Source organism: Mus pahari, chromosome 6, assembly GCF_900095145.1.
Source record: "Mus pahari chromosome 6, PAHARI_EIJ_v1.1, whole genome shotgun sequence".
NCBI lineage: Eukaryota > Metazoa > Chordata > Mammalia > Rodentia > Muridae > Mus > Mus pahari.
The window spans coordinates 40,565,941-40,579,577 of NC_034595.1; the positions used below are offsets into that span (position 1 = coordinate 40,565,941).

Sequence of the window (13,637 nt, forward strand, 5' to 3'; positions counted from 1 at the left end):
ATATATAATAGCCAGAAGGTGGAAAGAACCCAGATGTCCTCAACAGAGGAATGGATACAGAAAATNTGGTACATTTACACAATGGAGTACTACTCCGCTATTAAAAACAATGAATTTATGAAATTCTTAGGCAAATGGATGGAACTAGAAAATATCATCCTGAGTGAGGTAACACAATCACAAAAGAACACATATGGTATTCATCCCTGATGAGTAGATATTATCCCAGAAGCTTGGTATGTCCAAGATACAACTCACAGGCCACATGAAACTCAAGAAGAAGGAAGACCAAAGTGTGGGTGCTTTGGTCTTCCTTAGAAGGGGAACAAAATATCCATGGGAGGAGTTACAGAGACAAAGCATGGAGCAGAAACTAAAGGAAAGACCATCCAGAGACTGCCCCACATGGGGCTCCATCCCATATATATAGTCACCAAACCCAGACACTAATATGGATGCCAACAAGTGCTTGCTGACAGGAGCCTGATATAGTTGTCTTCTGAGGGGCTCTACCAGATGTGGATGCTTGCAGCCAACCATTGGACTGAGCACAGGGTCCCCAATGGAAAAGATAGAGAAAGGATCCAAGGAGCTATAGAGGTTTGCAGCCCCATAGAAGGAACAACAATATAAACCAACCAGTACCCCCAGAGCTCCCAGGGACAAAAAAACACCAACTAAAGAGTACATACATGGAGACCCATGGCTCCAGCCACATATGTAGCAGAGGATGGCCTTGTGGTCACCAATGGGAGGAGAGGCCCTTGGTTATGTGAAGGCTTTATACCCTAGTGTAGGGGAATACCAGGGACAGGAAGTGGGAGTGGGAAGTTGGTGACCAGGGGGAAAGGGGGATGAGATAGGGGTTTTTCAGAAGGGAAACCAGGAAAGGAGATAACATTTGAAATGTAAATAAAGAAAATATCCAATAAAAAAAAAAGAAGAAAAAAAGTATTTCTTCATGGCCACCAGGGAGTCTTCCAAAGTCAAGGGATGTTCCTGCCTCCCCACCAGCTGCATCAGACAAGCTTGCATGTCATTGAGTTGCTGGTGGAGGTAATCACAAAACGAGTCTGGGAAGGTTGCCTCCCAAGCTGCAAATGGGTCCTTTGAGCTAAAGATGTTCAGGATCTGTTGGATCAGTTCACTCAGGACAGGGATGGCTTGAGCCTTCTGAATCTGCTGGGCATCTACCTTCTCCTGGGGGAATTCGAAGTCCTTTCTGTCCTTCAGGCAGGAGAGAGGGGAGAGTCTCCTCATTTCAACTAGGAGAATCAAGGCTCTCTTGTTCCTGAGGTTATGTGTCTGAGGCAGGTCACATCCTAGAGAGAAAATTGACCAGTAGCTCATCACCAGGGTTATCAGTAAAGCACAGGACCTAGCCCCTTCGGATGTTACTAATGCTGCTGGTACTCTAGGCTGTGTGGTCCTGAACCTTCACTCCAGGTTCTCTGAAGACCATCTGGTATAAATGTTTTAAATAGTGAAAACTAGTAGTTTCCATTTTCTGAATGCCCTCCCCTCTCTTTCCAATTTTTTTCTTCACTTTCTTTAATTCACACAGGTAGCTATGAATATCTTATAAGGGATGGATAATTAGAAGACAATATGTCTTATCTAGTTGGGCAATTTATACCATTATCAATTGTCTCTGAAATTATAGTGTAGGCATGTTGTGAACTGAGAATTTAATGGTATATAAATCTGACTGATTAATTATGAGCTTCAAGAGTTTTGATTTACTGGGTTAAAGGGATTTGTGACAACTAGCTGCAGGGGGCAGATGGCTGAGAAGGTACAAGCGGTTCTGAGGCAGGTAAACCAGACCTGAGAAGACTGGTGCATGGGACTAGAATAGAGGCTCAAGACCACCGGGGCAGAGAGTAGCTGGGTCTAGCACAGGATAGTGCAACTTTTAAAAATATTTCTGGCAACAAAGGGGGACATAACAACAAAAACTGGGGAAATACAAAATATCTTTAGGTCATAGTTCAAAAACTTGTACTCCACAAAACTGGAAAGTCTAAAAGAAATGGACAACTTTATACATGGATACCACTTACCAAAGTTAAATCAAGATCAGATAAATAGTTTAAATAGACCTATAACTACCAGGGAAATAGAAGTTATTAAAAGTCTCCCAATGTTGGGGAAAATCCCAGTACCTGAGTCTTAGCTCAGAATTCTACCAGATTTTCAAAAGAAGAGCTAACCTTAATACTCCTCAAATTCTTCCATGAAACACAAACAGAAGGAACATTGCCAATTTCATTTTTTTTTTGTGAGGGCAGAGTCACCTTGATACTCAAATCACACAAAGGTTCAACAAAGTAAGAGAGTTTTAGACAAATTTTCCTCATGACCATTGATACAAAAGTACTCAAAAATATTCACAAACATAAATCTAGAGCACATCAAAATATCATGTGTCATGATTAAGTAGGCTTTATCTCAGAGATACAAGGGTGGTTCAACATGTAAAAATCTGTCGATGTAATCCACTGCATATACACACTAAAATAATAAAAAAAATACATGATCATCTCAATAGGTACTTAAGAGGCCTTTGACAAAATTTAACAGTATTTCATGATAAAAGTTTTGAAGAGGCAGTTATTCAAGGGGCATACCTATACATAGTAGAAGCAATGCAGAGCAAGACTATAGCCAACACCAAATTAAATGGAGAGAAATTGATAGCAATTCCAATAAAATCAGGAACAAGGAAGGCTATTCACTCTCTTCATATCTGTTTGATATAGTACTTGAAAGTCTAACTAAAACAAAAAGGCAACTAGAGATGAAGACGACAGAAATTGGAAAGTAAGAAGCCAAAGTTCTTTGAAGAAAGAAACTGAAGAATAATTTGGAGATTGGAAAGATCTGCCATGCCAATAGATAGGTAGGACTGGCATAATAAAATTGGACCTCTTACTAAAATCAACCTACAGCATCAATGCAATCCTCATGAAGATTCCAGCAAAATTCTTTACAGACCCTGAAAGAACAATACACAACTTCAAATGTAGAAAACAATAAACTAATGGTATCTAAACAATTCTGTACAATAATAGAACTTCCAGAGGTATCACTATCAGGGTCTACTATAAAGCTATAGCAATAAAAACCATGCGATATTGGCATAAAAACACACAGGTTCGTTAATGGTATCCAATCAAAGGCACAGAAGTATACATACACACTTATGGACACCTGATAAGCCAGAATTATACAATGGAAAAAAGCATCTTCAAAAAATGGTGCTTGTGTGACTCAATGTGAACATGTAGATGGATACAAACAGATTGATACCTATCATCTTTCACAAAACTCAAGTCCAAGTGAATCAAAGACCTCAACATAAAATCAAATACACTGGACCTTATATGAGAAAAAGTGGCTAAAAGCTCTGAATGCCTTGTCACAGGAGACAACTTCCTGAAGAGAACACCAATAACAGAAGCACTAAGATTAACAATTAATAATTGGGACCTCATGAAACTGAAAGGTTCTAAAACGCAAAAAACACTGTCAATAGGACAAAACAATTGCAACGTATTTTTTACCAACTCCACATCTGACAGGGCTAGTTTCCAAAATATATTAATAACTCAAGAATTCTTACTAGAAATCATAGCCTCTTGGTTTTAGTTTCATAAATCCTAGAAGATTATTGATCTTATCTCTAGTTGTACATATGATATAATTTTGTTTTCACATGTGATCCACAAGTTTGGATATCAGGGTGTCAAGAATACCTAGACAACACTGGGTTGTCCATATTGGTGGAGAAATATCATAATTTGTCTTATTATTATTTTAGTTGAAAAGTATTTGCTGTCTAGCTAAATACCATCTTATGATCAACATTTAATCAATGAATTATTGATATACCTGAACTTATCAGGTAAACATACAGGACACTCATAGCAGTACTGTTGCTTGGCTATTATTTATCTGGAAATCTTTCCTGACAGATGAATAACCATGGTTTCTTCTTTGTCTAACTGCAAAAATGAATGGCAGTCAGGTCCATCCTACTCTGACAGAAAGATGAGCTTTCCATTCTCCAACTATGTATGAATTTTCATACATAGTGCAATGGTGGATGCCTGCACATTGGGCTTTTGTTTACATTAACTTCATAGTGAAGAAATATTAGTGGAGTGAAACAATCAAATACAAGAAGGCAACCACCTTCCTCTATAAATTTTCTCTGCTTCCCACAATTTGTTTCTCTTTTCTACTTTCCTAAAAGCAGATCCAAATGTTGGTGTGTGGCAGAGCTAAAATCATGCCTCCACATGAAATGAAACCAAAGAAAGAAACCTGTCATCAAAATAGGGAAATTAGCAATAATGATATCAATGATTGGTTTAGAAGGTCTACAGTCATTACAAAAATAATATTTGATAAAAGTGATTACATATTTGAAAGTCTTCTATAAAGTCAGTGTCATCACAATAAAAATTTTAGCATGCAACTTCAACAGCATCAATATTAAAACACATATGGAACAGAAAGTTGTAAATAGCAGAAGCACTATGGAAAGAAAATGAGCCACAGTGGAAGTATCTTAAAACCTGATCTGAAATCATAGCTGTATTTGTGATGGATTATTGCGTCTCTCATCCCTCATCAGAGAAGCTTACTTTTGAATTAGGTGGCTATTTTAAAAGAGGCATCAGCAGATCCAGAGACTGCCCCACCTGGGGATCCATTCCATATACAGTCGCCAAACCGGGATGCTATTGCAGATGCCAGGAAGTCCTTGCTGATGAAAGCCTGATATGGCTGTTTCCTGAGAGGCTCTGCCAGAACCTGACAAATACAGTGGCAGATGCTCGCAGCCAGCTATTGGACTGAGAGCGGGGTCCTTGATGGAGGAGTTGGAGAAGGGACTGAAGGAGCTGAGGAGATTTGCAGCTCCATGCGGGGAACAACAGTGTCAACCAGCCAGACCCCCTGGAGCTCCCCGGGACTGGACCACCAACCAAAGAGTACACATGAAGGGACCCATGGCTCTGGCCACATATCTGGCAGGAGATGGCCTTGTTGGACATCAGTGGGAGGAACAGCCCTTGGGCTTGAGGGTGTTCGATGTCCCAGTGAAGGGAAATGCCAGGGCTGGAAGGCAGGAGTAGGTGGGTGGGGGAGCACCCTCATAGAGGCAGGGGGAGGGGGAGGGGATAGGGGTTTCCAGAGGGGGCAACCTGAAAAGGGATAACATTTGAAATGTAAATAAAGAAAATATCCAATTAAAAAAAATTAGGAACCAACAGGTCAGCAGGTCAGCATGCAGAAATGACCATGGAAGGAGTTATCAGTCCTAAATAGGACATCTCTATTACACAACCTCCTCCTAAGGCTCAGGATTCAGAAGGTATTCAGAAGATTGAAAGAGCCAGAGGGAGGGGACAACTACAGCAAGAGTGTGTTCATGATACAAGAGGACACTTGCGCATATGAACTGACCATATGAACTGACCATGGCTATGACTGCGGAACAGAAGATCTAACTACTTCAAGCCAGACAATCAATATCCCTTCTTTAAGCTGAGAGGAAGTCAGGAAGTTCTACCCCGAAATGAGTACCTATTGGCAACTGAGATCTCTTGTCAGAGGGAGTGAAGGTATTGGGTCATTAACAGGCGACCCATGCTCCAGTAAATGGCCCTGTACTCATGTACATACAGGCATACATACATGGACATTGAACATGCTCATGGATAACAAGTACTCATTTGTTTTCTCTGTTCTTAACTCGTTTATTTCATGCATTTCCTATGGACTTAATGGTCTTCTGTTTTGGTGAAAAGCAATGTGGGGGTCAACCATGTATGATACATTATATGTACACATAAACATTACATTTTTCATAGCTCTATTTGGCTTCTGGATCTATATATTTGCACTGAATGCAAATTCTCTTTCTGTATCAGACATATTGTGCATTCTGTAGATACGGGAGACAGGGTGCAGACTGCTATTTTCCTATCATAACCTTCTCTGTGGAGCACTGACACAGCCTTATCCACCGGACATGGCAAGAGTCAGGAAGCACAATTCCGCAAGCTGAATCTAATGCTGCAGTTACTGCCATTGTATCCCTCAGTTTTGGGTCTTGGTCTCTGTGTGCTGCATTCTTGGGGACTTTCTGCATTATGAATCATTTTATGTCTTTTCCTGAGAAAATTATGTCGGAGTCTTTTAAGGAAAATCCTAAAATAAATGTTACCTGGCCCTATTTGGAAGCCTTCCTTTTGCCCTGGACACCATTAAGCACAGATGAGCATATAGTTGGATGAGGCCATTACTCCATGAATCTTCTTGGGGTATCTGCCGCTGAGCAAACTCAAATAATATAATTGGTGCAGGAGGAACAGGAACATTTAACAAACTCTGACTGGCCAAGAGAATGGGTGACATATTCTAGGATTCCTTTTACACTACTCTCAGAGCTCTCTCTAAAAATTTAGTTTAAAGATAGTGAACCATACGGGGTGCATCCGCGGGGGAATAGAACACAGTAAGTAAGGTAGACTAAATAAAACAAATGCTTCCTACTTTATAGTGTAGATGATGAAACATATTGTAAAAGAAATTAGGTATTTGTGTTTGCCGTTCATAAAAAGAGTAGTTCAAGTACTTTATGTTTGTGTGGGAGTGCTTCCGGACTGCACACACTGTCAGCTTAAAAGCAGATTGTCATATAATGAATGGGTTTGCTCGTCTGTCTGTCTGTCTGTCTGTCTGTCTGTCTATCTATCTATCTATCTTAAACTCCAGATTTTATTCCCCTCCAGGTCCATCCTCCTGCTGTTCCAAGTCCCCTACCTCCTCCCTGCCCCCCATGTCTCCATGAGGATGTCCCTACACTCCCCCTCATGCCCACCCCACCAGGCCTCTAAACTCTCTGGGGCCTCCAGTCTCTTGAGGGTTAGGTGCATCTTCTCTGACTAAATCCAGACCTGGCAGTCCTCTGCTGTATATGTGTTGGGGGCCTCCTATCAGCTGGTGTATGCTGCCTGATTGGTGGTCCACTGTCTGAGAGATCTCAGAGGTCCAGGTTAATTGAGACTGCTGGTCCTCCTACAGGGTTGCTCTCCTCCTCAGCTTCTTCCAGTTTTTCACTAATTCAACAACAGGGGTTAGCTGCTTCTGTCCATTGGATGGATGCAAATATCTGCACCTGACTCTTTCAGCTCCTCATTGGGTCTTTCAGAGGACAGTCATGATAGGCCCTGTTTTGAAGGCACTCCATAGTCTCAGTAATAGTGTCAGGCCTGGAGACCTCCCCTTGAGATGGATCCCACTTTGGGCCTGTCTCTGGACCTTTTTCTCAGGATTCTCCCCATTTCCATCTCTGCAGTTCTTTCAGACAGGAAGAATTATGGGTCAGAGTTGTGACTGTGGGATGCCCCTCATTGGATGTCCTGAATTCCTGCTGGAGGTGGGCTCTATAAGTTCCCTCTCCCTACTGTCGGGCATTTCATCTAAGGTCCCTCCCTTTGAATCCTGAGTGTCTCTCACCTCCCAGGTCTCTGGTGCATTCTGGAGGGTCCCCCAACCTCCTACCTCACAAGGTTGCATGTTTCCATTCTTTCTGCTGGCCCTCAGGGATTTCAGTCCTTTTCCCCACCCAATACCAGATCATGTTCCCCTCTCTGCTGTGCCTCCGCATCCCCTTTCCTTTTTAGGTCCCTCCCTACCCCTATATGGTTTCCTTTTTAGGTCCCTCCCTACCCCTATATAGGCCTGATAATAGAAGTAAAATCTGTTCTGGCTGTATTTTCTAATTGGGTCTGAAAATTTGACCATGGACATATAATGAAAAAATCAAACCCATAATTTGTACTTCTTAGATAATCATGAGTCTCTCTACCTTCTGTGAAACCTGTGTAAATAAAGAAGCAATCTGGTTGTTAGTCAGTCTGAGCTTCAGGACTGATCTGGTTGCTAGTCGGTCAGAGCTAGGAAGTTCCCTGGACCCCCAGGGTCTGACTCCCTCCACTTATGAATTCCTTATCTCCTCTGAGTGCTGTCCTGTTAGCAATACTCAGGAGAAGCTCTCCCACAGAGCATCCATCCTGCTCTACCATTAAAACCCAGGATGAGGGGATCGATACAACCAAATGAGGATCAAACAACTAAATGATGGTCAATACAAATGGATGAGGATGTCTATGTCATTGATCCCGCGAGAGCCAGCGCTCAGGTGATGACCCTGAGCCTCTACTGCTGGTTGTTTCTCACTGTCTCTAGCACAATGTGTGATGCTAAGTGACAGACACTATCAGTCACATTCTCAGAATGAATTATCCAAGTCTAAAACTCAAGGAAGATATTTGCAGTGCATCCTGAGGCACTACAAAAGAATTAAAAGTTAATTAAGAATTAAAGAATGAACAAATTAATGAAGATTCATTTAGTAATAATTTATAGAAAAGTATAACTGTACAAAATTATGATGCAATATATACTACATAATTTACTTTAATAATTAAATAAATACATATATAAATAAGCAAATGAATGAAAAATAAATAGATGAATAAATGAAGGAATATACAAATAAATAAACAAATGGAATGGAAGAATAAGTGGCTTTACAGATAGACATAGTAATGTATATTACTACTGAAACATCTAGGCAACTTTTTTCAATTCATGCAAAAATGACTGATATTTTTGAGATGCCAGAATTTGAGCAGAGAGGTTCAGTGTCCTAGTGTATGACAGTCCTCTCCATTTTGTCTCAGGACTCATTCCTCCTCCTGACTCAGTCTTTCCAGCAACTTGGCTGAGAAAGACAGGGCTCTCCAGACTTCTGCTCTGACCACCTCCCAGGCACAGGGGCTGTGTTTCTTCTCTCTCAGGTACACAGTGATCCTGTGGAAGTATTTCCTCACAGCCATCTGGGAGTCTTCCTGGGTCAGGGGACTTTTCTGCATTCCCAGCTGCTGCATCAGACAGCCTTGCAGGTCACTGAGATGCTGGTGGAGGTCATTGCAGAATGAGTCTAGGAGGGTTGCATTCCAAGCAGCAGATGACTCCTTTGATGTGAAGATGTTCAGGACCTGCTGGGTCAGTTCACTCAGGACAGGGATGGCTTGAGCCTTCTTGATCTGCTGGGCATCCACCTTCTCCTGGGGGAATCTAAAGTCCTTTCTGTCCTTCAGGCAGGAGAGAGGGGGGAGTCTCTTCATTTTTACCAGGAGTGTCAAAGCTCTTTTGTTCCTGAGGTTATGAGTTTGAGGAAGGTCACATCCTAGAGAGCAGGTTGACCAGTAGCTCAACACCACCAGGACCATCAGGAAAGCACAGAGCCTAGCCATGGTGAATGTTGCCAATGCTTCTGGTCTTCTGGGCTGTTTGGTCCTGATCCTTCCCCTCTAGGCTCTCTGAAGACCATCCTGGGTGGATGTGTCTTAAGTAGGGCAAACACTAATTTTCATTTTCCCAATGCCCTCCCCTTACTCCCCACTGGTCTTTTCCCTTTCTTTACCACATTCTCTGCTTGGGTCTGGGTATTTTTCTGAACCATTTTTGTTTTCACTGTTGCTTCCTCTTTCACTGCTCCACGTCAAAAACTGTTTTACCAGTTTTCTTTTTCTATGATTAATTTCTAATCTGTTACACCGTAGATAAAGTCTTTATTTGAAACTTACCAATGTATTGTAAGACAAATTTTTCTGTAAAATATTCCATAAAAGTTATTGAATTTCATTCTAAAAGTGATTTTTTATTTATATCTCTTACAAAGATATTTATATCATAATGTAGGGGATGTTGTAAATTTTAATAAATTAAAGTACACTGAAGAAAAGATATACTTTAAATTTTCCCAATATTTAAAGTCATAAAACTGAGTAATATACATTTATATAAAACTTAATTTAATAATCACTATATATAAGCTATCTATCCAATGATTTTTAATCCAATTATGCAGATACAGGGTATAACAAGGCTTGCTGTTAAACTAGAGGAGTTGAGTGTGATTCCTAGCACCCACAGTTACAGTAGAGAACCAATACATCCCAGGAACCCTCATCAGAATATTCACAATATGGCAAGCTTGAGCATTCTCTCTCTCTCTCTCTCTCTCTCTCTCTCTCTCTCTCTCTCTCTCTCACACACACACACACACACACACACAAACACAAACACATTCACACACTTACTCATTTGTGACAAAGGCAACTCATGTGGTCTGTGAACCTCTGCATTTTTCTTTGACATATTGAATTCTTCAATCCTATGATTTCTTTTCTGTCTTTATAGGACCTCTTCACTGGTTTTCTACTTCATTGCATAGGGAGTTATTCTGATTTTATTTGTTATATTTGTACATGACCTGTGTCTCTGACTATCGATTTCAAATCCTTTTCAAGCAATTCAGCACTCTGCTTTTCCTCCCAGAAATCTACCAGGCTCACACACTTTTGTTACTACAAAGAATCTTACAAAGGAAATATAGATTGATTTATAATCCCACTTTACAATGAATAGCATCACAATGTCTGCTGAGAGACCCTCATTTCCCTTCCTTTTATCTTTGTGTCATTTAACACATTGAAAATCAAGCATAACCAGTCATAATTTTTTTTATTCCATCCCATGAAACTGAAGAACTAAACTCCTTGTCTGACTTAATTCATTTCCTTAAGCGAACAACAAAGTCCCCCTTTTATTCAAGTTCAATATCAATGTAATTGTTTGTTACCTCTCTTTCCTGAAAATTACTGTGGCTATTATTTTTTCAAACACAAATATTGTAAATCTTTGGAGACTTGTTTAATAAATAAAATAGGTAATGGGGACTTTTCCAAGTCCAGAACATGCTTTTAGTAAATGCAGAAACACTTGATTGTTTTCTCGGAATCCATATTAAAGCCTGTTCAAGGGTGGACTCTTAACTGGTATTGAGTATATGTGAGAATCCAAAAGAAGTGGACTCTAACATGCTAGCAAGTGGAGAACATAGAGGCAAATAGGAAGGAAAAGCTTCCTCCCTTCGTATATGTATATAGGCTTCCAGTGGAAAGCATGGCTCAGGTTGAGGTGAGTCTTTTTATCTCAAATATCAAGAATACTGTTGTGTCTTCTCATCTTGAAGTGGATCTTTCCTCTACAAATTAAAAGAAACTACCTCACAGGTGTGCCCTACCTTCGGGGGTTTAGGTAATGGTACATGTAGTCAAGTAGACAACAAAGAATAGCAATCACATTTTCAAAGGCCAGCCCATTGAGCTGAGAAAGTGAGGCCTTGCTTAAGTGAGAGAACCTGGCACAGAAAATGTGGTACACAGTGACAAAAGTAAAAACCTGACATTGATTGACATCTGGTCCCTTTGTGTGCACATGCAAATGCAAGCACACAAGTGTTCATGTACAATACGGATATTTTTACAAGCTAATACAATATAACAACTGGATGTTATATGACATGGTACACTGAATATGACAGAAGAGAAAGTGGCAAATAGGCTTCAGCTCATTGGCAAGTGTGAGGACTTTCTGCACAGTATGCTGAAAGCAGAAACACCAAGGCCAGCAGTCGCCAACAGGAAGGTCTCAGAGCTAAAAAACTTCAGTGTGACAAAGGATGCCATTACTCAGGCAAATTGTATAAAGATGTTACTTTGGTTTTACAAACACAATTATCTGATATTAAACCATGGTCATTGGTAAGATGTTAGCTTGCCTGTCTGTGTTCATAAGCACATACAGAGTTGCTCAGTGCTTTAACTCTGGTTCCACACTGAAGGCTCACTGTCCATTTGTGTCAAAGACTACACTGTTTAGGCAATATGGCACTAACCAGGCTCCCTAACTGGGTGTGATAGTCATATACTTCTCCAGAGCTGTTGTAAGTACTGTCAAAATCATACCTAATTTTTATGCTTATTTCAATTACCTTGTGTGTTCATCCTTAAGCACAGGATACTGTAGTATGGTTCATCATTCATAAAAATATTTGTTCCAAATGACAATAGAAGCAGTTCTAGCCTCTCAACATCTCATAGCAGCTTGTATTCTGCACTAGCCAGTCTCCATGAAGTTCTAGCGCTCTACAAGTGTTTGCCCCATGAAACAACTCTCTCTCTCTCTCTCTCTCTCTCTCTCTCTCTCTCTCTCTCTCTCTCTCTGTGTGTGTGTGTGTGTGTGTGTGTGTGCATTTAGATGTGCTGTCCTGTGCAAGTGCATTTGTATATGGAAGGCAGAGGTGGGTGTCAGGTACCCTTCTCTATCCCTCTCTACCTGACACCTTCCTCACCTCACACTGACCTTCAAACTCACTGATTTCACTAGATGTTGGCCAGATCATTGGGTGGACTGCCTCTCTTAGCTAAGATGTTACTGTGTCCTGCTCTACATCAGTGGGTACTGGTCACTGCAATTCAGGAATAGCAGACACAGAGACCTGGATATGGCCATTTTCACACTCTCAATCCCAAAGCTTGACAAACTTTGCCATCTGCAGCTTACATGGCATTACTATACACAGATATAGCCTCATGGACAACTGTATGATACTCCCTGACTCTTAGGATCCTTCTCAAATGGACCAGATGTTTCTGTGTGGACTGGGTGTGCATTGACTAAAGTCTGGTCACGTGTGCAGGAATAATAGCTCAGTACTTGCTCTCCTCACCCCACTTCTATTCCTGTCTCAAGTTCCCAAATTCTGTTGAACAAAAGCAAGTTATTAAATCTAAGATATGAAACACAGTATAACAATATATAGTTTCTGAGGAAAGTTATTTCTGGAGTCATTGCATAGGATTTTTGTTATATAATCATAAAATGATGGAAATTAGGTTTAAAATAACCACAAAGGGAAAATTAAAGGAGTTCATATCTAATAAATATTAAGCAGTCACACAGATAGCCAAGTTTATCCAATAATGACAATTCCTCTACCCAGAGTCTATGTGAATAACAAGAACTGCAGGTTACCTGGTATCACTTGATTATCCCCCAAATACACAGAGTACAAGTATCTGTCCCTATAATATCTGAAGTCCTTTATTTATTCTTGTGCTTCTTGTGAGGACTCAGACAACACTCATGTGAGCATGTTCCTCATTCAGAGAGACAGTAACAACTTTCTCCTGACCATGGAGTCAAGAGGCAGGACCAGACATCAGGGAAAAATTTGCATTTGACTGCTTACTCTTAAGAAGGAAATGATGAAGCTCTAGGGTTTCCTTGGCAGCTCTACATACAGATGTACATTGTCTTCTTTCACATGTCCTTCAGAACTCAAATTGGCTAATGGATTGTAGGCTGAGCAACAACTGGCAGGTTGACAATCTCTTCTGTGCATTCAGATGCTATTTTACAGCATTCCTAGCTCAGGGGTTGGTTGTCTCAGTTTCACAATGCATTCTTAATGGTTTATGTACTGATTAAAACTATGTGTGTTTGATTGTCAAATTGCTACTTAGGGAACTGCACACAGACCCCTCCTTGTTCAGAGAACTTCCACCTGTGTGGACCTAGGAGGATTTTTCTCTCCGATGAGAATTGAGGGGAATGGAGTCTTCCAAACTGAAGTAGGTTCTTCCAGAGAAAGGCCTATTTTAGTATGAAGGAAACTGTGCCAGGAAACAGAATTCTGAAGGGAA

At 40.6% G+C, this 13,637-nt stretch overlaps 2 protein-coding genes across 2 annotated transcripts; both read right to left on the bottom strand.

Moving 5' to 3' along the window:
- Positions 1-951: 951 nt before the first annotated feature.
- On the bottom strand, positions 952-3,781 carry LOC110323303 (interferon alpha-1-like; the record flags this gene model as incomplete). The annotated part of the gene is made up of 2 exons (XM_021200449.1): positions 3,759-3,781; positions 952-1,378 (listed from the first exon to the last, which is right to left on the bottom strand). Coding segments are annotated over exons 1-2 (450 nt in total), but the record flags the coding sequence as incomplete, so codon positions are not given.
- A 4,832-nt stretch (positions 3,782-8,613) lies between these two features.
- On the bottom strand, positions 8,614-9,400 carry LOC110323416 (interferon alpha-12-like). Its single transcript, XM_021200627.1, has one exon. The coding sequence runs from the start codon at positions 9,336-9,338 to the stop codon at positions 8,766-8,768; it is 573 nt and encodes a 190-aa protein (XP_021056286.1). The 5' UTR covers positions 9,339-9,400; the 3' UTR covers positions 8,614-8,765.
- Positions 9,401-13,637: the final 4,237 nt, after the last annotated feature.